Genomic DNA, 25,126 nt, shown 5'->3' on the forward strand with positions numbered 1-25,126 from the left:
GGTATACCAATTTAAAGGTCCAGTCTGGTGAATACAAGACAGAAATGGTGTATATTGATCATAATTATGCTTTCATTAGTGTAAAATCACCTGAAAGTAAGAATTTTTGTGTTTTTGATATCTTAGAATGTGCCTTTTACAACTACAGGCAGTCCAACATGTTGCCCCGCCATGTTTCTACAGTAGCCCACATTGGACAAACCCAACACTGACTCTACAAGGGCCTTTTGTGTTTGTCACGTATTTTGTGGCCACTGTAGAAAAGGTTGAGACGAGGGATGTTCAGTTGGTTTAACCTCACCGCCATATGCACTAAATCCTACACACTGGACCTTTTTAAAATGTAGAGAAATGATCTAGACTCAAAGATGCTATCCACTACAACACTGCAACAATTTTGCCACAATATTGATCAGATTGTGCATCAAGTTTTGATCATCTTGTGTTTTAGTTGAAGTTCCAGTGTTTTAACATGAGTTGGTTCTTTGTTTTCTCTACAGTACTCTGAGAGGGCCCTGTACAACCAGCTCTGCTTCTACAGGTTCATCTTTGACTGGGACTATGCAGCTGCCAAAGTGCTACAGGCTGACGAGAGAAGTAAGATTACGCAAACGCATACATGTTGCACGTAACTGTACTGTTAGGTCTTGTAGCTAACTTCTATAAGTCTTTGTCTAGTTATTAGAGATGAAGTTTCTGAAGTTTTGCACTCTATTTGTGAAAACAGGGCTGCTTTTTTAAATTAAAATATATTCCTTTTTTTTTCCTACTATTTTTATTATTCTGCAGTCCCGCCTTTTGGAACAGAAATCAAGTTACCAGAACGGCTATTGAAGTTTGAATTTTGATGTCTTAACAATGCTTCCTCACAAATACACATACAACATAGCATTAGCAATCAATGGCTCAACGTAAACCTTTTACCCAGGCTACACTTACAATATTCCCCAATGATGTGACACACATTCGCACACACATACACACACAAGTAGCGGAGGATGGGCATTGGATATGGGAAGGGGGGTTAAGGACATTCAGCTCCTCGAGTCGACAGCCCTAATTTTGGAGACGGATTCAATCACACACACATACAGAATGCAAAACGCTCCAATCACTGGAAGAAAGAAGGAAAGAGCCCTCGATCGCTCTCCCTCTACCCCTACCCTCACTGTCCATCTCTGCCGCTCTCTCTCCTTTGCTCTCTCTCTCCTTTCTCTCTCTCTCTCTCTCTTTCTCTCTCTCTCCCTCTCTTGGACAGGCACTCGTTTGGCTGTGTTGATTGAAAACAGGTTTTAGATTTGGGGAAATGATAGGGGGAGTAATGGGCGCGCTGACGAAAGGATAGCCCTTCTCCTATAATGGGACATGGAGCGTATATTTCCCCCCTTGGACTCAAATAGACGCTACTCCAGCGCTCTGGGCGCGTTCAGTAGGCGTCAGCCACAAGGCCTCTTTACCCATAGTTCTCCCTGATTGATGTCACTTGATTAGAAAGGGCCGCCAGGCCGAGTGATTTATTTATTTGATTAAATATTTATGTATGTATGTTATTTATGTATGTATGCCTGAATACTGCGAGTGTGTGTGTGCGCCAGTCAGGACCTGAGCGAGGCAGCAAAAGAGTGAGACAGCAGAGGTAAATATAACGTGTAATCAACAGATGACCACTCAGAAGATGGAGGGAGCTGAAATAGAGGGATTGGACCGGTGTGGAGGAGGAAGGGGGGGAGGAGAGAAGGAGTACTAACATGATTATAGCCTCCATTTTTGCTTTCTTTTATTTCTGTCTTTGCCCAGATGCAAGAAATCATCGCCAATCAATTCCTGACTCTCCTCCTTTCTTTATGTTCCCGTGCTCTGCAGTGTTTTTGATCTGCGCTGGGTTTTCTCTTCCTGAATTTCAGCCTCATTTTGTGCCTCACAATACAAAACGGCACATTCTATATTTGATGGTAAAGCGTTGGGAATGTGTGCTCACAGTTTACTGTACATATGAAAGACACCCTGTACAGTGTTGCCTGGTTGTGGAGCAGTTTACCATCTTGTCTTACAACAACTGCAAGCATTTTTCTAGTCCTCTTGACACCAGATCAGTGTCTTCTACTAGTCTATGAGCTGTGAACAATGCAGTCTAAGAGTGGTTTTGACTTCCCAGATTGGTTGGTTTAGCCATTGGAGTAAAACTGAAAAACAAAAAAATCTACCCAAATGTTAAGGGGCTCTATGTAACAATCTGTTGCAACTTCCATGTATTGGTTGCATTTTAATTGGCTTTACGTGAGCTGATTGTAACATGACCTGAAATATGAGACCTTCCCTGTCCCTCTCTGTTGCCTATACAAGCCTGTGGATGATTTGTAGTTGTTTAATGCTGCTGGACTGTAAATTTGGTTGTGAAGGACTCAGATTCTCCGCAATGTTTCGAGTGTCTCATCTCAGTGCCTCTCCCTGGCTCTGCTAACAGAGCAACATTAGCTAACGTTATTTTAGAAATGGAGTCTATTAATATAAACAACCCCACGGAGCCCGTGGGACTAATCGGGCCTTAGGATGTCAAACTATTATTACATACAGTAAGCAATATTAGAGGAGAGTTTGACAAAAATAAAGATCATGGTGATGTTTTTATTCCTTTACTATCCTGTTTAGCATCCTGTGACCCCCCCAGTTTTATCTTTTTTATCTTTAACCTGACCCTCAGGTTGGCATCAACACCTGTTGACACATACTGAAACCTTTTAGATTTCATTCACACACCCTGTACCAGAGCTCATTAACAATGTAGATAGTCTGCAAACATTTTAAATCATATTTATTATCTCTTCCCATGCTTATCTTAAACATTAGTGTTTAATCTATACAGTAGATAGCAAAGATTGCTAGTCCAAACTGTTAAGGCCCTAACACACCAAACTGACATCAAAGCACTAGCTGCGTCGAAGGCCTACTGTTGTGTCGCCTCACTTTTCCTGTGTCTCGGCCAAAAAGCTGCACTTGAACACACTGCCAAGACTACAGCTGCCAGCCGACAAGCTTGTATGTTCTGCTCCTGCATGAAAGGAAAAACCTCTCTGCTGATGTACAAACCATTGTTATGATTAAGCAGCATTTTTTGACACCATTCCCGGTAATATAGCCGCTTCTAATCGAGAATATGTCTGATTAAAAATTGAAAATGTCATTGGCGAAGAGGCAGAGGAGAAAAGTAAAGAGAAACCAGTTAAATGGGTGAAGTCATGGATACTACAGCGACAGGCTCAGGGGACTTTCCCTTTCTTTTTCTCTTTTTTCTACTTTCTACATGCTCAATCGGCCAAAAAGCCACCGACAAGGACTGTCACCAACTAGAGCCACAGACGCTCAATGACGGCTCAACAATGCTCGATGGGCCGACGTTGGCCTGGTGTGTCTGGGCCTTAACGGGACAGAGATTAGGGGGCACACGGGACAAAAGCTTCTGGAGGGACTCGCTCAACCACCAGCTGTGGGTTTTTAACCACTGCATCATGTCCAAACACCATCATGTTTACTCGTTACTGGCCCCCTCAGTCGAGAAGCAATTTCTCTCTTCTGTTCTCTGAGTTGCCAGTCCATCAAATCATCACCCTCCCAGTTTGATGGTTTGGTTCCTTAAACACAAAACCTCCTCCTTCCCTACACCGTCCCCAAAATGTGTTTTGAGTGAAAGGCAGAATATGTTGGCTGAAACACCCAGTACTGTTCTGCGACCAGTGTTCAGCACCGCCCAGCACTCTGCGGAGTTAACATTCACAACAAGTGCCTGCTGACTCTGTCACTGTGAAAATATGTAGCAATGTCAAAGTCACATTTAAATATGTTTCGACCAACATGAAGCATATAATTCTTTAATAATAGACCAGATTAATTATATTGGAAGGTTGATTGCTTTAAGTGATTGCTCAGGATTGTTGCAGTTACAGTTTAACACTACATAACCAGGCCATAATGGAGAATGTAACAACAGGATAAGGTAACATTGCTACAAATTGAAGTGTAACTCATCATAGCATTCAAAACCAACATGGCATGTTGCTGGTACAACTCCTGCCGCTTCTGTCCTCAAATAGAGAAGGATGCATGTATACACACACTCATGCTGCTATAAAATATAGGTTTATGGTGTTATCCCTCTGTCCTGGGGCAGTAATACCCCATATTACTGCATTACACACCCAGGGGCCACACTGCTCCGATTACAGGGCGGAGACATTCAATCCTATACACCCTACTCCACTCTGTTGTGAGTGTTGTCCCTGTGGGAGTGTGTGCATACATACCTATAGAGATCTATAAGCAGCATTTGTGTATGTACACCAGCTCACCTTCATATTGTTATGTGAATTTAAATGGCTTCATCTGCTACTAGAAGAGCTGGTTAGACATCACGATGACCTTTTTTACTATTTCATATCATAAACAGTTAAAACTGGTCATCAGTGGTGTTGGTACATTAGTTTTGATAAAGCAGTGAAGAAATACCTTTGTCTAAACTGAACTGTAGTTTTATTCTTTTCAACCAATTACAAGAAATCCAGCAATGAATTGATCCCACTAAGTATAATGTAGCTGAAGCCTCATGTATCTTATCCTTCTGTGCTGAAGAGTTCAGTTGTTGTCCAAAAAACAAATTATCTAAAAACCAATCTTGGTAATTGTTTTGATGCAACCCATTGAAATGACGACGGTCAGACTGACCAAAATGTTTTAAGTACATAAATATTTTGGCAGTAAGCGAGAGGACGTGCAGGAGTTCTTCTCATTGTTTTCAAGTTGCACCTTCCTCCCACGCACCGGTCACCCATTCAGATGTGTGAAGGGATTTCTTTCAAAAAATGTCTTATAATGCCTCAAAACACACCAATGCAACCCAGTTGCGAGAATTAATGTTAGCTAAGCAAGTTTCTGCTAAACCACAGATGTGTTAAAACTGAACGTTTCTTTGTGTTGCATCTTAACGTATGTTTATGCTTATGCTCTGCTGAGGTTTGGGCACAAAAAACACTTGATTAGGGTTAGGAAAACATCATGGTTTGACTTAAATAAAATTTTTGGTCACGATCACAGATGGACATGGTCCGACTTCCTGTGAAAAATAGCCAGTTTCATCACCACAAAAACAGCGACAAATGTCCAGAGGTGTCCGTACAAATGTGCACTGTTGTGACTCGAACTACAGTCGGCCGTTTGGCAGCCTTGTTAGGTTGTGATAATGTCACGTCCCGAACAGTCCGCTAATAAACATATAAAGTGAAGGTGATATAACACGTTTGCTACAAATGTCAACCTTGGACGTATCTGTAGTTTTCAGAAACGTTAACTGCTAACATTACATCCTGCCGGACTGGCTGGGAGCCACACTGTTGCAGTGTGTGACATGTTCCTTCGTCACAATAAACGTGGACACAAGGTTTTTTGAGTTAATCCCACATAGACCATTCTGGTGCTGCTAATGCTTGCTAACTCACCAAATGTGAATTCATCCACAGCTGAAAATGGTCCCCAACAAATGTATGATTACCTCTTCTCCGCTGTATCTAAAGCGACCGGCTGTTAGCAGGAATTACACAGCCTTTTTTAAAAAATGAATGGGCTTGAGAATACATTAAAATTGCATTGCATTTTAATATTTGTTCAAGCTAACCGTTCTTATGCCTGACTTCAGAAGCTGGTTAACTCAAACCGTCTGCGTATGCCTTGTAGTTGGGTCGGATTGTAGTTGGAAAATGTTCCTCCCACAAATTAGACCCTCTAGGGTTTGTTTCTGAACCGAAGACCATTCCTCTAAAGGTTCTCGGTGAGTTTCTTTGGGTTCATGTAAGAGTGTGTTTGCCGCGTCTACATCTGTCCAAATGAATCATACCGATGGGTTAAAATAAACCTGATGAGTATTTAACAAGACTATAGGTTTGAGAATCGCAGACAGGCTGAGGAAGTCTCACACCGCTGGTTTTGGTCTTTTTATAGAATGTATTGACAATAACAATATCGACTGTTCACAGAAGTACAGTACCTGTTCAACCATGTTGTTTCGATGATATCTGGACGTTTATGGTTCGTCCAGCCATTCTGAAAACTCTGAATGTGTGTTTACACGTGTGCTGAACACACAATAAAGCACATTAAAGTAAAATAGCTTTACACAAAAGAGCTCTGAGTCGAGGCTGAATGTATTTTGATCAGCTTGAATTTGCACACACAATGCAGCGCTGCTGTGTGTGTGTGTGCACACATTCGCAAGCCACCGCCTGTCTTATCTACATGTACATTGCATTTTTGTGCCTGATTGCCGCGACTGAGTAAAACATGGAGGTAATTTCATCCGCCGCAGGAGATCTCTAATAGATTATACACACACACGCGCGCACGCACACACACACAGAGGCACACACATTATGGGGAAAAAAAACACGCTGTCCGTTCCTTAGCTGGGAACATCCCGTATCAATGACTTTCAAATCATTTCATGTCACTTTTCTTCTCTTCTCTCTTTTTTACCTCCCCCTCTCCCTCCCTTCCTCTGTCTATCTGTTGGCTTTCTCTTCCCTCCATCACCCCTCCCCTCCAGGTCTCAATCTGGAGTGTGGGCAGTATGATTGCGTGTGTGAGCAATAATGTAATTTTGCCGCATTGATAAAATATAAATTGTCCTTGAGCTGCGCTTTTCTAATGATCCATTTACCGACAGCCTCCCTGCCACCTCTCAGCACTCTGCATTTGCTCCTCTTTTCCCCTCCCACTCCTCTTCCTCTCCTGCTCTATCTTCTTTCTCCTCTCCTCCACTCCTTGTCCATCTCTTCTTCCCTCTCCATTTTCTTCCCCTCTCTCTCTCTTCATCTTCCACGCTCCCCTCCCTTTTACCGGCGATACAAAGCGGGGTGGCAAAATCCGCGGGTGCGATTGTCAAATCAATTATTCATTCTGTGCAATTACACTCACACAAAGAAGTTTCCCCGTGCTCCGAGTGGTGATTAAATTAACTGCTATTCCAGCTGCCCGTCGCCACCAGCCTAATAGAATATTCATGGAGGCGGCCGACGGAATGGCCGATCTCCATTAACTTCATCATGCTCACTTAATTACAGGCTTGTTATTGTATTTACACCTAGTTAGAGCGTGCAGAGCCCCGATCTACTCGTGCCCAGCACCGCCAGAGTGTGCGCGAGTGTGTGACAACACCTAGTTAGAGCAAAGATAACCCCTGATACACTCACTGTGCGCTTGTGTGTGTGTGTGTCACTGGAGTGTGCGAGGGAGAGAGATGTCTAATGCAATCAATTAGGCAAAGTTTTTGTGATCTAAAGCTCCAGTAGGCTTTCCATCCATCCGTCCTTCTCTTCCACGTCTCGGCCTTCCCTCGCTTTCCTCTCCTTCCGCCTCGCGCTCGCTCTTTAAGGGAGGCTATTTATTTGAACTACACTCCCCACTGTGCTCCTGACTTGCAGCAAGGTCTCTCCCTCTTTTCTTTTCCTCTCTGTGACTCTCAAATCATTCTTTTATCTGTTCGCCACACAGTGATTGAGGTGGAAAAGGGAAAGGAGTGAGGAAAAGGGGGGAGAGGAAGAGGAGGGGAGGGGGAATTATTTTCTCCCACCTTTCAGAAATGATGACATGATTGCTTTCGCTTGATCATGCATCATCACCCTCCTTCTATTCCCCAGATAAATAGACTAGTTTGTCTCTCTCTGCCTCTCCTCTCCCCCTCTCTTTCCCTCCGTCCCCGTCCCTGCTAACATGAGGATTATCTGGTAATAGTTGCTGCTGGCGTTTAAGTCAACCACACCATCTTCTCTGTGTGTGTGTGTGTGTGTCTGTGTGTGTTACTGTTGTCACGTGGATTTTTTTTAGTCGCCATGACTGTGATTTAGTGAGCTTTTTAAGTGTTTAACTACCATCAATCGTGTATGTGTGTGTCTCACTGTAGATTTCTGTGTATCTAACCTTTGTTCCCTTGGGCAGTCAGTGGGCTGGTATTTATCCAGCAGCCGCTAATGCAGCAGGCAGGAAGGACGAGACAGGAGATGGGGCTGTGGAGATGGCGAGGACATGACAACCGGCCATATGGGCTGTGTGGCTGTGTGTGTGTGTGCGCACAGTATGTGATCTAGATAAATATCAGACAACTCTTTAAGTTTTTAATCTGTTTGCTTGTAGTAAAACACTTACTAAGAGCTGTGAGGACTGCTGTATTGGTCCTGTTATCGATGTTCAGGATTTTGACCAAATAACTGCTTGATTAGGTGACGCACAAAAATTCACTGGCAACCATTTTAACAATCGATTAAGTTGTTGGTCATTTCTCAAGCAAAAATGATTAAACATTCACTATTTCCAGCTTCTCATACAGTATGTAAGAATTTCCTGCTTTTCTTCTCTATTATCCATGATGGCGGCACGTGCAGACGCAGCGGCTAGGCGCTGTCTTATTCTTCTTGTTTATTCATCTTGTTTTTAACCTGCTCTTGTCTTTCTTGTATTTTTTAAGAAAGCTTTTTTCTGTAGAGCTACCAAACAACATTTTGTTGTAAGACTACAATGACAAAGTATCTCATGTCTTATGTCTGTTGTAAATTGATGATCTTTGGCTGTCGTACAGCGTGTCTGACAAAACCAACGATTTGAAGACATCACCTCTGATTTTCAGAACTAGTGTTGTATCTACAGTTAGCAGTAACTTTAATTATCGATGAATATGCCCGTTATTTGCTCCGTTAATCGACTGATCATTTAGTCTATGAATTCAGTTAATAGTGAAGAATGTCCATCACAATCCCCCAAAGCCCAAAGTGACATCTTCAAATTGCGATCAACAGTCTTAAAGTCAAACATCTCTACTTCACTTCCATAGGAGATGAAAAACAAAACATTAAGTATTTAAGTTGAACAAGCATCAGTTAGTGAACATTTGTCATTTTTGCTTTAAGAAATGACTCGATTATCAAAACAGTTGCAGTTGCAGCCCTAATTTGGAATAAATACTGTCATACTGTTATTTTGTGCTAACACACAGAACCTAAAAAATGTATTTTGTTTGCAATTATCCCTACAATGTGGTTATAAGAAAGATGTGTATGTAAGGCGGGATATCATACAGTTAAGCAATAAACTTTATTGTCCAAAATGACATCAGATCACTCAAACAGTCAACTTCACTGGGAATTTAAGAGTTATGAACGATCCCAAACATCTTTTACTGCAACATAAACAACATATACACCAATGCTGATGTATCTATGATGGATCATTATCAGCCAGCTGATATATTGGTATGGCTGTAGTAGGATTTCTGCCTTGACTTTGTATTTGTCTCCTGTATTTGTTACCGTTTGTTTGAAACTTGCATATGAAAGTATTCTAACAGACGATATTTATGTACGTAGTTTATCTTTTGACATTTGTAAGTGCGCTATTCTGGTTTACAATTAGAAGAGCTCATTGACCTTAATTGAATGTTGACACACTCAGATTGGTGGCTTCATTTTCTGGGATACATATAAATGGTAATGGTACTGTTTGCTTATATGCTAATGTAAACAGGTTGGGCTGGACAATATAATCCATATTTTATCATTACAGTGATATGAGGCTGTATTTCATCTCAGATTTTGCATAACGTTACATCTTGATATGGCATAAGTCAGTTTTTCCTCTAATTGTTTTGTGGCAGTGGTGATTTTTGGTATTTGTTTCACATCTTTCCCTGCTGGTCTTACTTTTGGTTCTGGTGCTTAAGTGGTTCTCAGTGCTAATGTGGCCTCATGCTTGTTGGTGTCTCTTATGGTTTGGTTGGTTATCGGGATTATTATGTTCAGTTTCCCATTTTATCTAGCTGTGGTGGTGATGATGTTCTTACTGTGGGGTCCCCCACTCCTGAATGAATGTAGAGGAAAAAACTGTCTTAAGTGTTTTCTTTTCCTGGTTTTAAAGACTGCATTGCAGTAAAGTGATGTCATTGACTGAACTTACCAGACCGTTCTACTTGTTCTAATACTTGCCTCTACCCACTTAGTCATTAAATCCACATTACTGGTGACTATTTATGAAAAAGTCATTGTGTTCATATTTTGTACTGATTGTCACCCATACAATGTCACAATCGAAAATATCGCAACATTTGATTTTGTCGCCCGGTCCTAGCATTTATGAAGTGCGTAAAGAGGAATTCAAATTATCCATCAATATATATTATGTATCGAAATACTTTTTAAAGGCTCACACAGTCCTGTAAACGGGCAGAACATCTAATTCATAAAACTGGATTAAGACAAAACCAAATTTTGTCTCATCTCCATTTCCCTGCTTCTTCACCAATCACCTCCAACCTCCAACCTCCAATCAACATGCTGTTATTCCTGATGCAGCTCGCAGCACTCTTTGCTGTGATAGTGTTATTACTTGGTTTCATGATACTTCATCTACACTTGACTCTCAGAATAATATCATAAAGATTTGGTTTCGGTGGCCACCCTGCCCGGGATAGCAGCTCTCCGTCTTCTCTCTGGCCTTATTACGGCCCACCTGAGGGGATAAAAGGGACAAGATATTGACTTCATGCTCTCATTGGGCTTTTCTATCGATCTTATGATCCAGTGTGTGTGCGCACGCTGCCATCGACCCCCTCAGTCCAATTCTGCGATGCCCCTCCAAGTGATAGCATTACTGGCAGATAGCATTGGATCTGTTAGCACTCCAGTTAAGGGTGAAGCGCTGCTCTGTGTTTATTAGTGACGAGACAAAGCCGGCGTGCGCTCTGCTCCTCTTCCAGTAGAAACCTAATCATAGGGAGGGAGGTGAGTTTGAAATGCAAGCGGCTTGTTGTATTGACTTTGATGCAGCTGAGGAACTCAATGATCTTCCATTGAGCTCCAGCAAGGCTAACTCCTCTTTTCTTTCCTTCCATCACCTCTAGGTCGCGCAAGCAAGATGAAAGGAGAGAAAGAAGTGTATCGGAGGCTGAAGGAAGTGCCAGACAAAGCCTTGGCCACCAGCGGCTACTCGGAGATTAACCTGGCCAAACTCTTCCAGGCCTTCTCCTCCATCAAGTAAAACAACACACACACATCTGTAAAGACGCCGCCGCCAACGGGCTCCAATGCCCGACTCGAACCTGGAGATTTGCACATCTGTTTTCCCTGTTATTGGTGTCCGATCATAGCAGGATTGGTGATTTCTCTGCTCTGACCTCCTCACCTCCACATCATCTTCCCTGAAACTAATGGGCTTGACTTACAAACCAATCACAATTCTCCCCTTCTCCAATTTCTTCACAATGACTTGACCCCATCACCCTGACTCTGTATGGTAAAGGGGAGTAGCAATCATACCTAAATGACAGTCTATTGTGTGTGTGTGGAGGCTAGCTGTGCCCAGATGTGTGTGTGTGAGAGAAAAATGACTTATCCTCAGAGCAGCCAGTGTACTCCAAAAGCCGCTAATTAGCCAATGATAGTGACCCCGGCCACTAAGACCACTGGATGCCCGCAGCGATCGGACACTTGTTCTGATTACCACCATTCATCCCGAGTGTGTGTTCCCCTGGTTGTGTGTGAGATCAGAGGATGGAAGAAAGGAGTGAGGAGGATGCAGGGAGTGACGGGGGTGAGGGAGGCCACACGTTCAGCTCCTTCGCTCTTTTGTCTCCGTATCGAACAGCTGATCGCCTTCTCCTCCACTAACTCTGTTTAACTCGTGTCATTTCATCCCTTTCACTCGTCTCCCTCCACCCTCCCTCCTCGGTGCAGATTGTGTTTTAATGTCTGTAATTTTCTATGTATCCCGCTTGTGTTGCTCAGGTGGATTTATGTAATTGTTTTTTCTTTTGTGATGACCAGAACATTTTGTATTCACTATTTTCATGTTGTTGAGAATCTTTTTGATAATGAAACCTCAATAAAAAGTTAAATGGATATGATATGAATCTTGTTTTACTTGTGGAGGGGGAAGAATTGGATGGATGGATATCTCTGTAGCACAACCAGCATGCCATAAAAATGAAGTTTATTGAAAAAAAAACTAAATGGACAAAATCCCCCCATGTCATAGTGCCTGGGCCTTTTACTGTGTTTCACCCCATATTAATAATAATAATGATTCATGTATATTTTATCCCTCTTTGCCAAAGAGCTCCATTATCGTACATAAATGAGCCGCGCTGTTGCCCCTTGCTGACATGCTCCTGAGTTGACCCCTCTCACATGTCCTGCTAGAGACAAGGCCGTCACTTTATGTTGAAAAGTGGTGACGAATAAAGAAACATTATAAATGGTCTTCAACATATACAATTGAAGGTAATGTAATGAGGTGATCATATGAGGTCAGAGTAGACGATTACGTCAGGAAAATAATGCATCAAAATCACTTAATCTCATTTATTAGTTAACATTTCATGGTACGAGCTACTTTTACAGCACATTTTAAACTAATAATAGTTGTTAAATATGATGGTGACAAAATTGTACTCTTCAAAAAGTGTTTGAGGCATTTCACCAGTGTAAATGACACCTATGACTGTAGATAGCCACTAGTACACCAAATGTGTGTTATTCCGCAGCGGAAAATAGTCCCCAGCGAATGCTTCATTCACTCATGTTTGAGTAACATTTGCTAAAAAACTACAGTGACCAGTGTTTTAGGAAATCATTATGGTTTTTTTAGTTTGTTTTTTTAGATAAAGTCGTATACTTTGGATTAAATTTGAGAGACCTATGTTTTCAGAAAATGTGGATGGTGCTGGGGCTGAGTGGAGTTTCAGGGTATACGACGGTGTGCAACTTGACAGTTATCATGCTTTTGCTTATCTAAGGTGTTGAATTCCACCACATTAGTTTTAATAAAAATGTATATATTTCAAGTTTCTATCGAGTTTCATGTCTGTTTGGAGAAATCATAAGAACTTTTTATTTTCATTCTGTAAGTCATTTTAACTGACTTAACTTTTGTTTACAAAAGGGCTGATATATTACCTGCTTTATCCCTTTGATAATAAAGTACAGAGTTTTACTTGATTTCAGGTGAATAAACAGCAAGTTTAGTTATTTCTAAACAGGCATTTGCATCAGATAAAGTCCTCTATTATGATATAATTAATACCATTTCAGTGTCATGATATGTGTGATATATTTTGTGGGAAATCAGTCAGACTGTTTTAATTTAATTCAACACATTAAAGGGGCACTAGGTAGTTCTGGAGAAGAATTTCAAAGTCAGAATTGTAATATTAATAATCTCAGAGGCAACTAACGTCCCTAGAACACTGTTTGAAGCTAGAAAGGTGGCAGGGTCCGCCACATATAAACAAAGTAAAACAGTATGAAACTGTTTTGTCTTTTAAGGTCAGTTTGTTTATTTGGAGAAACAAAGAGAGTTTGTTTATTTAGTTTGTTTAGACCAACAAGATCTTTCTCATTAAAATTTTGCCCCAAAACTACATAGTGCACCTTTAACATTTCTTGGTGAGAGCTACTTTAGCACATGTTTAATTATGGCTTTAAAAAGTGATGGGGGTTAAAATTGATAATTTTGGAGAGTGGTGGGGTCGCCAGTGTGTAAATGACACCTATGGCTGTCGAGACCAACGAGTGCACCAAATGTGTATAATTCCACAACTGAAAATAGTCCCCCAACAAACGCTTCACTTACTTTTCACTTACAGTGCCCAGCTGTTCGTTTTTCTTAAGGAAATCATTTGGTCTCACTTAGGAAAAAAACGCATTAAACTATGTATGTAGTCGGGGCCGGTGAGTGGCACCAACCGGTTGTAAAATTTTGAGAAACGACTTAAAACGTTTTTGGTCTTTTGATGGCATTTGTTGACTAAAAAGACTTAAACAGAATGGTGTGAGGTTCATCCTTTAAATGTATGGATGGGTTTGATGGGCTGAATAAACAGCTCCTGTTGATTTTTAAACAAGAAAGTTCAGTTATTTCTGAAGAGGAGTGAGACATGGATAAAATCCTCCATTATGGTGCATTTAGGGAAAATCTATTGAGAACTGTTAGGAGTGTTAACACCTGTTTAATCTATTGGTTCATCCCGAATTATAAACCCACAAATATCTCCATAATGTGAACATCACAAAGTACTCTGACTGCTACCTTCACACGCTGCCGTACGCCTCCTACACGCTGTATGCATTTCCTCTGCTGTAGTTAAAGTTGAGCCTAACTCGCTCCATGAATTGTTTCACCATTTTCCTCCAAAGAATTCTCCTTTGTGTTAATACAGTCTGAGGATTTTTTTATTTTTTTTATTTTTTTTTTTTATACTCCATCCTGCCGCGTGCATTTCCATAAACACTGCACGCCTCACAAATCACTTCAAACCACTGTGACTTGTGAAGGCAACCTTAAGTGGGCTGAACACTTAAACCATGATTCACTATGCAATGGATAGAACATGCTGTGTGTGAGAGAAAGTGTCTGGCTGCATTTTAAGCCTATTGCTCATAACTTTACATATTTATTCAATCATATCAGCTCCACTACTTCTCCCTGTGGTTGCTTCGCTTGTTTTTTTTTTTTCGTTTTTTTCTTGCTGTTGGGGTTTAATCAGCTGCAGCTCCTGGTTGTAGACATGCAGGCCTGCTTTGGCCCCACTGCAGGTTTTTTAAGTGAGAGAGGGGCCCTCGTTTTGTTCCTCCCCAGTTTTGGCGTAAAAACCAGTCAAATTGAGTCCTCCTGCATTAATTCGACCCCGCTAAGCTAATAAGGTCGAACAAGTCTCTTTGTATTGTCGTGTTAAGCTTTATTGCTTGTCGTTTTGACCAGCGATGGACAAGGTAGGGCTTTGATGAGGGAATTAGTCCCCTATTCTGTCCCTGTTATTCATAGCGCGGCGGAACATACAAGCAGCAGAGAGGGTGTCAAAAGGAGAGCCGGTCCTATTGCAAAGTGTCTCCCTTGTTGGAGCTGAAAGGGCGGTTATGAGACGATAAACCGCTTAATACACTGAGCTAATTGGATGAGAGCAAGAGAGACGGGGAATTAAGGGGCGATCCGAGAGGGGAGCGGAGTGCCATGGCCCTGCTATTCAGGTCTTTCATCGGGGCCGGTTCTCCGCCTGAAGGGGGGGAGGAGGGAGGGAGGAGAGGAGGAGGGAGGGGACAGGGGGTGTTCATCAAAGCGCCTTTTAGAGCTCCTCTCCCGGGAACTGAGTGAGGACTGATCCGGCTGAGGCTGTGGAGTGATTGGGCCTATTCTCTGAGGCAAGGGACGTGGTGGGAGAGACGAGGCCCGGGAGAATCCAAATCACGGGCCAAATCAAGTCCAGGAGCGAGGAGGGTGATGAAAATGGGCAGTCAGCAGTGGGAGGACATTTTCCCGGATGGACACCTGGATTTAACCTGTGAGAATGCATCGATACAATCCACCGAATCATGCAGATTTTTTTCCCCCAATTTTGCAAGAAAGCGCCGCATGATTGGACTGTAGTCACCTTTTATTCATTTTCTCTTTTTAAAATAATGTATAAACATTCATTATCACGATCATTCATGCAACAAGAAAACCTCACGGGCCTAATCCCAAGTACAGGCCTGACTTGAATGAAAGAGCACACATCCAACAAGTGTGACTTTATAAATCCAGAGCCACAGCATTTCAATTTTCTCGCCTTTTTGCGCTGCAAAGAAAGTTTAAGCCCCGCTCACAGCAGGGTCACCCGCCTCCCGGCATTCCCCAGATATTAGGGACAAATTGGTTTGCCATTCATTAGTTGTGTTCACAATAAGATTAAACCTCCCAGGACAATCTCATCAAAACCCTATAGGGCCATACAGGAAGGGGGAAAAAACACACACGCTTCAGTGGGCTTTAGCGCAAGAATAGGAATTTTAAGAAAACATAGAGCTCACACATTGTGGATGATGGTTTGTGCGCAGGAGAAAATTGGTTTTTATCTTTCTTTTATTCCCCCCCCTCCCTCCCTTCATGCTTTTTTTTTTTTTTTGCATTATGCTCCAAGGAGCAGCTGTGCGGTGACTTTGCGTGAGGAGAAATTTACGCACAGAAATATCTTCTCCCTTTATCACATCCAGGCTAATTCCCGCTTGTTTGGACTAAATTGGGGTGATTAACAGGTGTAAGACCTGTAAAACAAGACCGCTGAAGGAAATAAGGAGAGTATTTTCTCTCTCTCTCTCTCTCTTCCAGGGATGCAGACAATAAAAAGAGGGACTACTTTAATCCGCGGGGTAATTTCACGCGATTTGCTCGGGCACCATAGATGGGTCAAACGGAGGAGAATAACCATTGATTGCTGTAATAGTCCTGCATTAGTAGTGAGATCCAATAGAGGAGGGATGAGGGAGGGAGGGGGGGTTCAGGGGAATTAACTCTCCGAGATGTGTGTGTGTGAAAAGCCGTTTGATGAAGTGGTTTGTTACTTCATTAATGACAAAGGGGACTCGCTTCCATCGACACGGCATTACAGATGTTAAGACCAATTTAGCGCCTTTAAAGGGTTTTAAAGGAAGTTTTGTGACGCCCCCCACCACCACCACCACATAAAGTGGGCGATCTAATTGAAAACCCCTCGCCTTTGTCGCGCGTTTCACATGTTGGGGGATTAAGCTCATGAATATATGGTCAGTATTTTGTCAACTGCGCTGAAGAGGATAGACGCACGCAGCGCGCTGGATTACGCACCTAATACATTTTGTGTTATTCAGGTGGAGCAGCGCGCCTCCTCCATCTCTGCTCTCTGCAGCGATAAATTCCTCTGTGGAGAAAATGTTTTTTCATCCTCCTCAGCAGGAAGACCTGTTACTGAAGTAGCCACTAGACTATTGTGCTAGACAGTGATATTACCAATATTTATGATAAAGCTGTGGGATGATTTTTTTTTTCCAATGTAAGACAGAAAACACATTTTTCTTCATAACACCTTTTATTAATAGTTCTATAATATTCTATTTCACATGTTTTTTATTTTTCCTGGTTTAGGCTAAATGTCAGTCCTAAAGGAATTTGAAATAATAAAAGATAAACTCATTTTCAATGTAATTTATTCAAATTAGCATTATTAAACCAGGAAACTTACAATCACTTAATAAGAAAACAAAGAAACGTTCCTTCACTCAGTTTCTCAGGGGAAAAAAAAAAAAGGTTTTGACATAAATAATTATCTAAAAATCTAATAATTCATAAACACAGGTGGAATTCTACACAGGGCGACATTCATTAATAAACACTACACCGAGTGCAAATTATCAAAACACGGCCTCCTGAAATGTACACGACCTTGTTTTGAAAATCATCCTTTTTTTTGTTTTTGTGGTACTTTTTTTTTTTTTTTTACACAATATGTACAGTTTTCTTTCACACAGTCAGGTCGTTAGAGACACATCTCAGATCTCTGCTTTGCTCGCATGTCCTGGAGTCAGACTCAGCGGAAATGCCACTGCTGGGATAATAATAATAAAGAGGTGGAGGAGGAGGAGGAGGAGGAGGGAGAAAGTCTCACATTGCAGCAAATTTACACAAATCTCACCTCATGTAACTCCGGTTTGATTCGGAGGTGTCAAAAAATATATTTTCAGCCGTGTTGCTGAGTGTGACTGGTGGACATGCGAGCAGTGGAGAGGAGTCAGGCTTGTAGAGAAGGCTATGGAAGGTCTATGGACAGTTTTCCTTTGGTTCTGAGGGGGGTGGAGGTGGGTGTAGGCAGGGGGGAGAGGGGGGGACCTCCTCCAACTCGCCTTTATTAAAGACGCAGACCGGCTCAGCCCACATCAATGCATACAGATTAAGCAGTGTTAATGTCGAGCACTCGAGTTGTCCACATTTGAAGTAGCACAAGAATCCTTTCTTAAAAAAAAAGAAATAAAAAAAGTTGGGTTCCCCCTCTGTGGTTCTTGCAGCTTTCAGTGTGTGTGAATGTGTGTGTGGGACAGTAACAGACAGGTACAAGTAGATTAAACTAAAATGTAATTATTTTAGCAAAAAGACAAATTATGAGGGAAAAAAAGTACTCAGTGCAGAAAAATGGCCTCTGAGCGAGTTATTGTAACTGATGCGTTCATGTGTAAGCAGCATGTTTTAACTTTGTAGCTGGTTGAGGTGAAAACTTATTTTTAACAATACTTACTTTTTTTTTATTTGTAATTTAATTTAATAAAAGTGGCTAACAACTAACAAACACATGTTCCGGATATTCCTATCTCAAATGTAGTGAAGTATAAAGTGGCATCAAAGGGAAATACTGAAGTATGGTGCTCATATTTGTACTTAGTGAGTAAATACTTTTTAACGTACCTGTCCTGGCACTGTGTGACTTAAAAAATAAATAAAGAAAAGAAAACTACACACATATAGGAGTCTATGTGAATGTTATGGAGCCTCATTTTAAGTTTAATTTATTGTCAGAATATAAACAAAATATTAAGAGATTCTTAAAAAAATGTAATTTTTAAGCTTTATTTTGAAATATTGTATCTGATTTTTTTAAAGGTGCACTCTGTAGTTTTAATTTTAATCAGAAGAGAAAGATCTTCATTGAATTTTATTTTATGCCTAAAGAAACTAAATAACCAAACTCTTTGTTTTCATGACTGAATAAACTGAATGAACAAACTGACCTTAAAGGACAATTTCACACTGTTTTACTTTGTTTATATGAGGCGGACTCTGCCACCTTTCTCGCTTAAAAACAGTGATCTGCAGACCTTTTTATCTTCTGAGAACAGCTTGTTTATTCAAATATAGACAAAATAAATATTTCTGAGTATCATTGCCTCATTAAAATTGTAAATATTAAAATTCTGAGTTTGAATTTCTTCTCCAAAACTACAGAGTGCCCCTTTAAGTGAAAATAAAATATTCCTGGCCTGTCATTCAGATGTGTGTATGGAGTGTAAAACAATGATACAGTAGCTGTAATTACCAGGCACACACACACACACACACACACACACACACACACGCACAAACACACACCCTTTTTTTAGCCGGTGCTCTTTTGAATTTGGTCGTGCTATTTTGTTGGGGAAACATGAGGTAACAGGGACGCTTGAACAAGGGGACATCAGGACATCAGCCTCCAGAGGTATGAATGGGTTTTTGAAGGGGGGAGGGACAGGGGACGGTGGAGGAGGTGGTGGTGGTGGTGGTGGGGGGTGTCATGGAATGGGACGTAAGCCCCGGGACGGGGGAGGCCTAGAGCTGGTGTTGAGTGTTCAGCACACCTCCTTCCCTGTGGCTCCGGCGGGCAGGATGTTAAGCTGGGTGAGCTGAGCCGAGTGTTCCTTGGCCTTGAGGCGCAGCGCGGCGATACTGGAGGCCCTACGGTCTGCCGAGGCAGAGGAGGCGGTGGATGAAGAGGATGGGTCGGGGAGGACGGGGCCCACGTGGGAGGGGTTCTCTACAGGAGGGGCGGGCTGACGGAGGAGGGCCGCAGCGGTGGAAGCACTGGTCAGGGGACCCATACTGGAGAAGAGTCTGAAAGGAGACAGAAACATTTACTGATGCTGAACGTGTTGTTCAAGTTTAAATTATTCATAGAAAAATAGAAAAGAAGTTTTACTTTTTCAAGTTAAAACTTTGCTCACACATTAGAGAGCATGGTGGTTTAAAATTCTGTCCGTGGAAACCCACAGCCTGTCAATCAGGAGTTTCACTGTCTCAGATGTGTTTTATCTCCTTTTAGTTTCTTCAGTTTGCGTCTTAAACGTCCTAGATAAACGAAGATAATCTATTGCATGCTGACTTCCCTTATAGAAAAGATAACATGGATAGTTGGAGGTTAATAACGCTGTTTAATAGAGTGAGAAGCTAATTGTGGCATATGGAGTGTGCGGTGTCAGCCCTCCTCACAGCTTGTCTTGCCGGATCACACGTTTCATTCATTTTTTAAGGCATTTGACAGATTGCACAGCACTGTGAACGGTTAACAGTATAACACATTTACTACCAGACACTGTGAGATAAACAGTAATGCAGTGAGGCTGAGGATTACTGTAACTATCAGTCATTAGACTTACATGATGCGCTGGGAGTTTATTATAAGCCTGGTTACTGCTGTGCTTTTGTCCATACATGTGCCTCGCTGTGAAATTGCAGTCATTTATTGTAAAATACAGGGATGAGTGTGGCGATTGGGGGCTGCTGATGTAAATAGGTGTAAAGAACTGGTATCGGGTCTGAGGGAGGTCTGTGCATGGGCGCCATTTACCTGCCAAAAGTGGGTCCGATGAAGGCAGGGTGACGAAACATGGCGGCCGTGCCCAAGAAAGTGCCCAAGCCGAGCGGGGTGGCCAGGGGTGGAGCAGCGCCGTTGTGGGGTGGAGGGGCCAGGCCCGGGAAGGCTGCGGCTGCAGCTGCCGCGGCTGTCCAGGCTGACTCGAGGGCGGGGTGGGGGTGGTGAGGGAAGGGCCCTCCCTCCAGGTAGTGGCTGAGAGGGTGGCCTGCCGCCAGGGGGCCTGGGAACGGCAGGCCCGACGGGTGGGCCTGCACCCCGGCCTTCTCGCGCTTCCTCCACTTGGCTCTGCGGTTCTGAAACCACACCTGAGGGCAGAAAGGAGTGATGATACAGGTTAATACATTATATAATATTTGCTTAAAGGTGCACTATGTAGTTTTGAGGAAAAACAATGTAATCAGAAGAGAAAGATCTTCATTGATTGTTTTAAATAACTAAAACTAAATAAACAAATCCTCTTAAAGGACAACACAGTTTCATACTGTATTACTTTGTTAATATTTGGCGGACCCTGCCACCTCTCTAGCTTCAAACAGTCTTCTCGGGACCTTATTTTCCTCTGAGAACAGCTTGTTTATTCAGATATGGGAAAATAAATATTTCTGAGTTTGTATTATTACCTCAATAAACATTAAAAATTCTGAGTTTGAATTTCTTCTCCAAAAACTAGGCAGTGCCCCTTTAAGTTAGAAGGCAGCATCAAATAACCAGAGGAAGAAAAACCAGCTCAATCAATACATAAATAGGTAATTCATTCTTTCTTTCTTTCTCTCTTTCTTTCTATTTCTAAATGACGAGCAGAGTGCAGTCACACATGCCAATAAAAACTGCTGGGTCTCTCTTGCTATAAATAATTAAAACTATAACTCCCTGTCCTGCTTCCATCACAGCACTGTTTCATTGTAATTAACATGACCAGACTCTATTGAACGTCGTGTCAGCGCAGTCTAATAGTTGTCTAGTTCAGGTGGTGGCCAACAGGCGGAAAGTCAACGGTAATTACATGCAAGGTAAACCCTGCCGCTCACGGTCCTTTAAATCTACTTTCTGTCTAATTAAACCCCCTCCTCCTCCTCTGTGTGTCCCTGTGGACGGGCTTTCAGGGTGGGGAGAGATAATTAAGAGCGGTGTTAACAAAAGATCCAGAAAATTACCGCTGAACTGGCTCCAATAACAATTAATGCGCTTTAAATTAAATTCTTAGGAGAATGTGGAACAAGTTGACTTCCATCCCGAGAGACTATTTAACTTTCCCACGCATCCACTGTTGCCCAGTTTGCACTTGCAGAAGCACGGGGCTCTCCACAATGAGCAAAATGTCAACACGAGCGCAGTGATTGAACTGAGCAGAGTCTTGAGCGACAGGGACTGCGCACACACATTATTCCCAGAGGGCTGTTTAGCATTACACAGCCCCTCGGGAATTTATGAGTTTTTATCACCTCCTGATGGCGCCCGTTAAGTGATTTGTTCACCTACGGCCCCTAAAGAGACATCTGTTGTTTTACCGTCGGCCATAACCTCCCGGAGCTTTTCCACCAGTGTTTGAACTGTCTCTCTGGTTATGAGCCCGGGCTTTCGACATGCAAGCCACGCTTTCAGTGAGAGAGAGAGAGAGAAGGAGGGAGGGATGGATGGATGGAGGGAGAGTGAGGGGTGAGAGAGAGGAGGGAGGGAGGGGAGAGGGGGGAGCAAACACCTTTAATGGTCTCTCATTCGCTCCCAAGTGCAAAGCATCGGATCAATGCAGGTCTATTGCAATCACATAATGGGAAATCAAATAGCATTATCCCTCCCCTCTTTCTCCCCCTCCCTCCCTTCTCCTCTCTCCCTCCACACACACACACATCTCGGCCTCGCCCCCTCTTCTCTGTCCCCCCCCCCTCTCTCTCTGACGGGAATTCAAACACCATCTCATCCCAGGAATATAGACAGTGTTTGCTCCTGCGCTAAGTGAGCTTTTTATGAATCGCCAGCGTCGGCTTAATTGCCACTAAAACGTCCCCCGTTCGCGTGTAATAACATTCAATAACAGGAAGGACCTTCCCCGCGCGGCGACTGGGGGCCATTTAACACATTTCTGCTGTAATAAATTACTGCCTCAAATTGGCCCGTAATCGTTGATCCTCAATCAGTGACGCATATCACCGGTTATTATCCAGCACCGTGCATCAGGGACATTTTATAGAGGACATAAAACATTAAGAGGGTGCTGCTTCTTCTTCTTTTTTTTTCCTTTTCCCTCCAACCTCCCTCTTATTTGATTTACAAGCCACATGCAGGCTCCTCTTTTCAGATAAAGATGAACACTTACTTGAACACGGGCCTCGGTGAGATCCAGACGCATCGCGAGCTCCTCTCTGAAAAGAATATTTTTTTTTTTTTAAAGAAGGGAAAGAAAAAGAAAGATTCAAGGTTACACAGGCCACCGTTTGGAAAGCAACGTCAGAATTGCTGTTTTGTCCCCTCCTGTTGTTCACTGTCAACAATAGACGACGAAAATAGGCTTGATTTCTTTTTCTTTTTTTTTCTCCTCCACCCTGGCATGGGCTGCAGAAAGACGCCACATAGCCATATTCTATTTTCCCCTGTCACGGATGGGTAGAAATAGGCCTAGTGATTGTTAGATTTCCCCCCCTAGCACAGGCCTGTCACTGTAACAACATAATGGTTGAAATAATGACATCTAAACTAGCCTGCCACAAAGCAATTGACGCTCCCTTCAAGCTTGCAAGATGGGGCTGGCAGTGTAAATTAGACATACAAGTCGCTTTAAAGTAAATCGATTGGAAAATATGAATAATCTCAATGGTAGGGGAAAATGAAAGGAAAGTGTCAGAAAAGCTTCTATTTTTAATTGACAGGAAATAGGTCTTTTTTATTATAGATGAGTTTAATTTGTTTTAGGCCCTAGTGCGTAAAAATCATAATAATGTATTTTTCTATCAGCATCAAAACCCGTTAAAAAATCAAATAAATCACATTAAAAGGCTCAGTCAGTGTGCACACCTGCCCTCGGGCTTGAGCTTAGGCCTTGACTTGTTGAGGAGGGGTGGGGGCTATCATGTCCAGCAGGTTACCTGATCTGCATCGGCTAATTATTCCTCCAGAGAATAACACCGCTGTCAACAACAGGAGCGGATACAGGTAACAAAACGTCCCCATTGTTAGCGCCCACAGGCCTATTTATGTTCACTTATGCGAGGCACGGGTTCGGTGCTGGGGCATTTTATGAGGTGTGATCCGCACAGTGTCCGGTTAAAGGCGCGTGGAATTACTTGTGGGTAAAAAAAAAAAAATGTTATGGGGTCGGGAAGTGTTTATTTAAAAATAAATGCAATTAATTATCACCTTCATTCGTGGAATTATTAGAGAACACGTTGCATGTTTTATCTATTTTTGCGCTTGGTCTTAGATTTTATTTAAAACATAGGCATGGGTAATAATAATGTGACTTATATTTGTATTCATTTTTATAATATAATTGCATTAAGAAACAATAGAGTAAATAAATACATTTTATATGCATGTGAATATAAATTCGAAGGGTCTAGTTGTGTCGTTTTAAAATTTAAACGCATATAATAATAATAAAAATATTATAATAATAATAATAATAATAATAATAATAATAATAATAATAGCAATAATAATAGTAATAATAATAACAAAATGTTAAAACATTTTGAGGGAGTTTTTCCAGACTTATAAATAATAAAAATGTCAGCAGTGTCACTTGTTCTTACCGGGTGAACACGTCGGGGTAGTGTGTCTTCTGGAAAGCCCTCTCCAGCTCCTCCAGCTGGTAACTGGTGAACGTAGTCCTGTACCGTCTCTGCTTCCGTTTCAGCATCCCTTCCTCCGAGTCACTGCCCGCCGACAGACACACGCTGTCCTCCCCGTCCCTCACGTCCCCATCCCCGGCGTTCAAGCTCTCCCTCTCCTCGTCCTTCGGGGACAGAGCGGCCGCGTCCCCGCAGCTCTCCTCCTTCCCGGCGTCCTCCTCGAACTTCAACGGGCCGAGGTCCACCAGCCCCAGGCTGCCGTCCTCCGAGCCCTCCCCGGGGCTCTGGTCGCCCTCTCCCCGGCTCAGCGACGCGTTCTCCCGGTAGCTCTTGCTGCGGCTGATGCTCACCTGCGGCGCCTGGCTGATCTTGAGGCTGTCGCTGGCTTGCTCCAGGAGGAGCCGCTCCCTCTCCAGCGTCTCTGCGTGGTCGTGGAGGTACTTCCCCCCGGGGCCGTACAGCCGGCGGAGCTTGGGTGGCAGGTGCATGTCGGCGCTGAGAGAAAGGGGGTCTTTCGTTTGCCCTGAAAACGTCAAAACAACATAAATGGCAGCGAATAAGCAGAGGGAAGGAAAAAAATCCTCCAAATGAAGTTCAATACTTTTGTGGGCCTGTGAACAATTGTCTCAGACTTTACAGCAGCTTTTTCAGCATGAAAACAACCAGAATCTGGACCGTGACACGCGCTGACTCGCTTCATAAAAACACTCCTGGTGACGCATTAACTCGCCACACACTTTCAGCTAATAAAAACTGTCTTAATTGTCACACATTTATGCTCCCAGCTAACCAGCACACACTCTTATTAATTTCACCCGCAGTCAAACTTACTGTCAGCCGTCTTGTCGAGCTCCCCTCTGCCGGGCAGACCCGTCAAACTTTGCGCTCCTATCAGCCTGACCTTACAGGGACTCCGGCGGCCCAGAATGCTGTCTATGCAGTAAGAGGAGAGCAGCGTCGGGGATTTACTGCTCTTCCTCTCGCCCCGGTCGTGGATATCTTCCTCGAACTGACCGCTCATGTCGACGCTTCGGCTCGTCTGGTTGTCGGTGTCTCCTGTCAGTCTCTCCCTCTCTCTCACCTCGGGGCCGACGTGTCTGTCTGAACCGGGACCCTCTCTCTCTCTCTC

At 42.8% G+C, this 25,126-nt stretch overlaps 2 protein-coding genes across 3 annotated transcripts in view; one reads left to right on the forward strand and one right to left on the reverse strand.

Moving 5' to 3' along the window:
• The window catches only part of pola1 (polymerase (DNA directed), alpha 1), a 59,568-nt gene extending 47,644 nt beyond the window's left edge, over nt 1-11,924 (forward strand). The window contains exons 36-37 of one of the 2 annotated variants that reach the window (XM_084340243.1): nt 501-597; nt 7,978-8,141. In XM_084340243.1, coding sequence (XP_084196369.1) covers nt 501-597; nt 7,978-8,126 — 246 coding nt within the window. In that variant the 3' untranslated portion in view covers nt 8,127-8,141. Of the gene's footprint in view, nt 1-500; nt 598-7,977; nt 8,142-10,927 lie in introns of those variants that run through there. The other variant, XM_084340244.1, reaches the window with a different exon arrangement.
• A 5,080-nt stretch (nt 11,925-17,004) lies between these two features.
• On the reverse strand, nt 17,005-25,126 carry arxa (aristaless related homeobox a). The gene is made up of 5 exons (XM_084339838.1): nt 24,829-25,126; nt 23,959-24,520; nt 22,527-22,572; nt 20,186-20,517; nt 17,005-19,452 (listed from the first exon to the last, which is right to left on the reverse strand). Exons 1-5 carry the CDS (start codon nt 25,016-25,018, stop codon nt 19,191-19,193), a joined length of 1,392 nt encoding a protein of 463 aa, XP_084195964.1. The 5' UTR covers nt 25,019-25,126; the 3' UTR covers nt 17,005-19,190.

This window comes from Pagrus pagrus, assembly GCF_965226575.1.
Source record: "Pagrus pagrus genome assembly, chromosome: 20".
NCBI classification, from domain to species: domain Eukaryota; kingdom Metazoa; phylum Chordata; class Actinopteri; order Spariformes; family Sparidae; genus Pagrus; species Pagrus pagrus.

What these genes read in the sequence shown, in the direction of transcription:
- arxa (XM_084339838.1), bottom strand. Translation starts at nt 25,018, where the DNA reads ATGAGCGGTCAGTTCGAGGAAGATATCCACGACCGGGGCGAGAGGAAG. An exon ending in GCTCGACAAGACGGCTGACA is followed by an intron (nt 24,521 to 24,828) that starts GTAAGTTTGACT and finishes TGACGTTTTCAG; the next exon opens with GGCAAACGAAAGACCCCCTT. An exon ending in TACCCCGACGTGTTCACCCG is followed by an intron (nt 22,573 to 23,958) that starts GTAAGAACAAGT and finishes TATTCTTTTCAG; the next exon opens with AGAGGAGCTCGCGATGCGTC.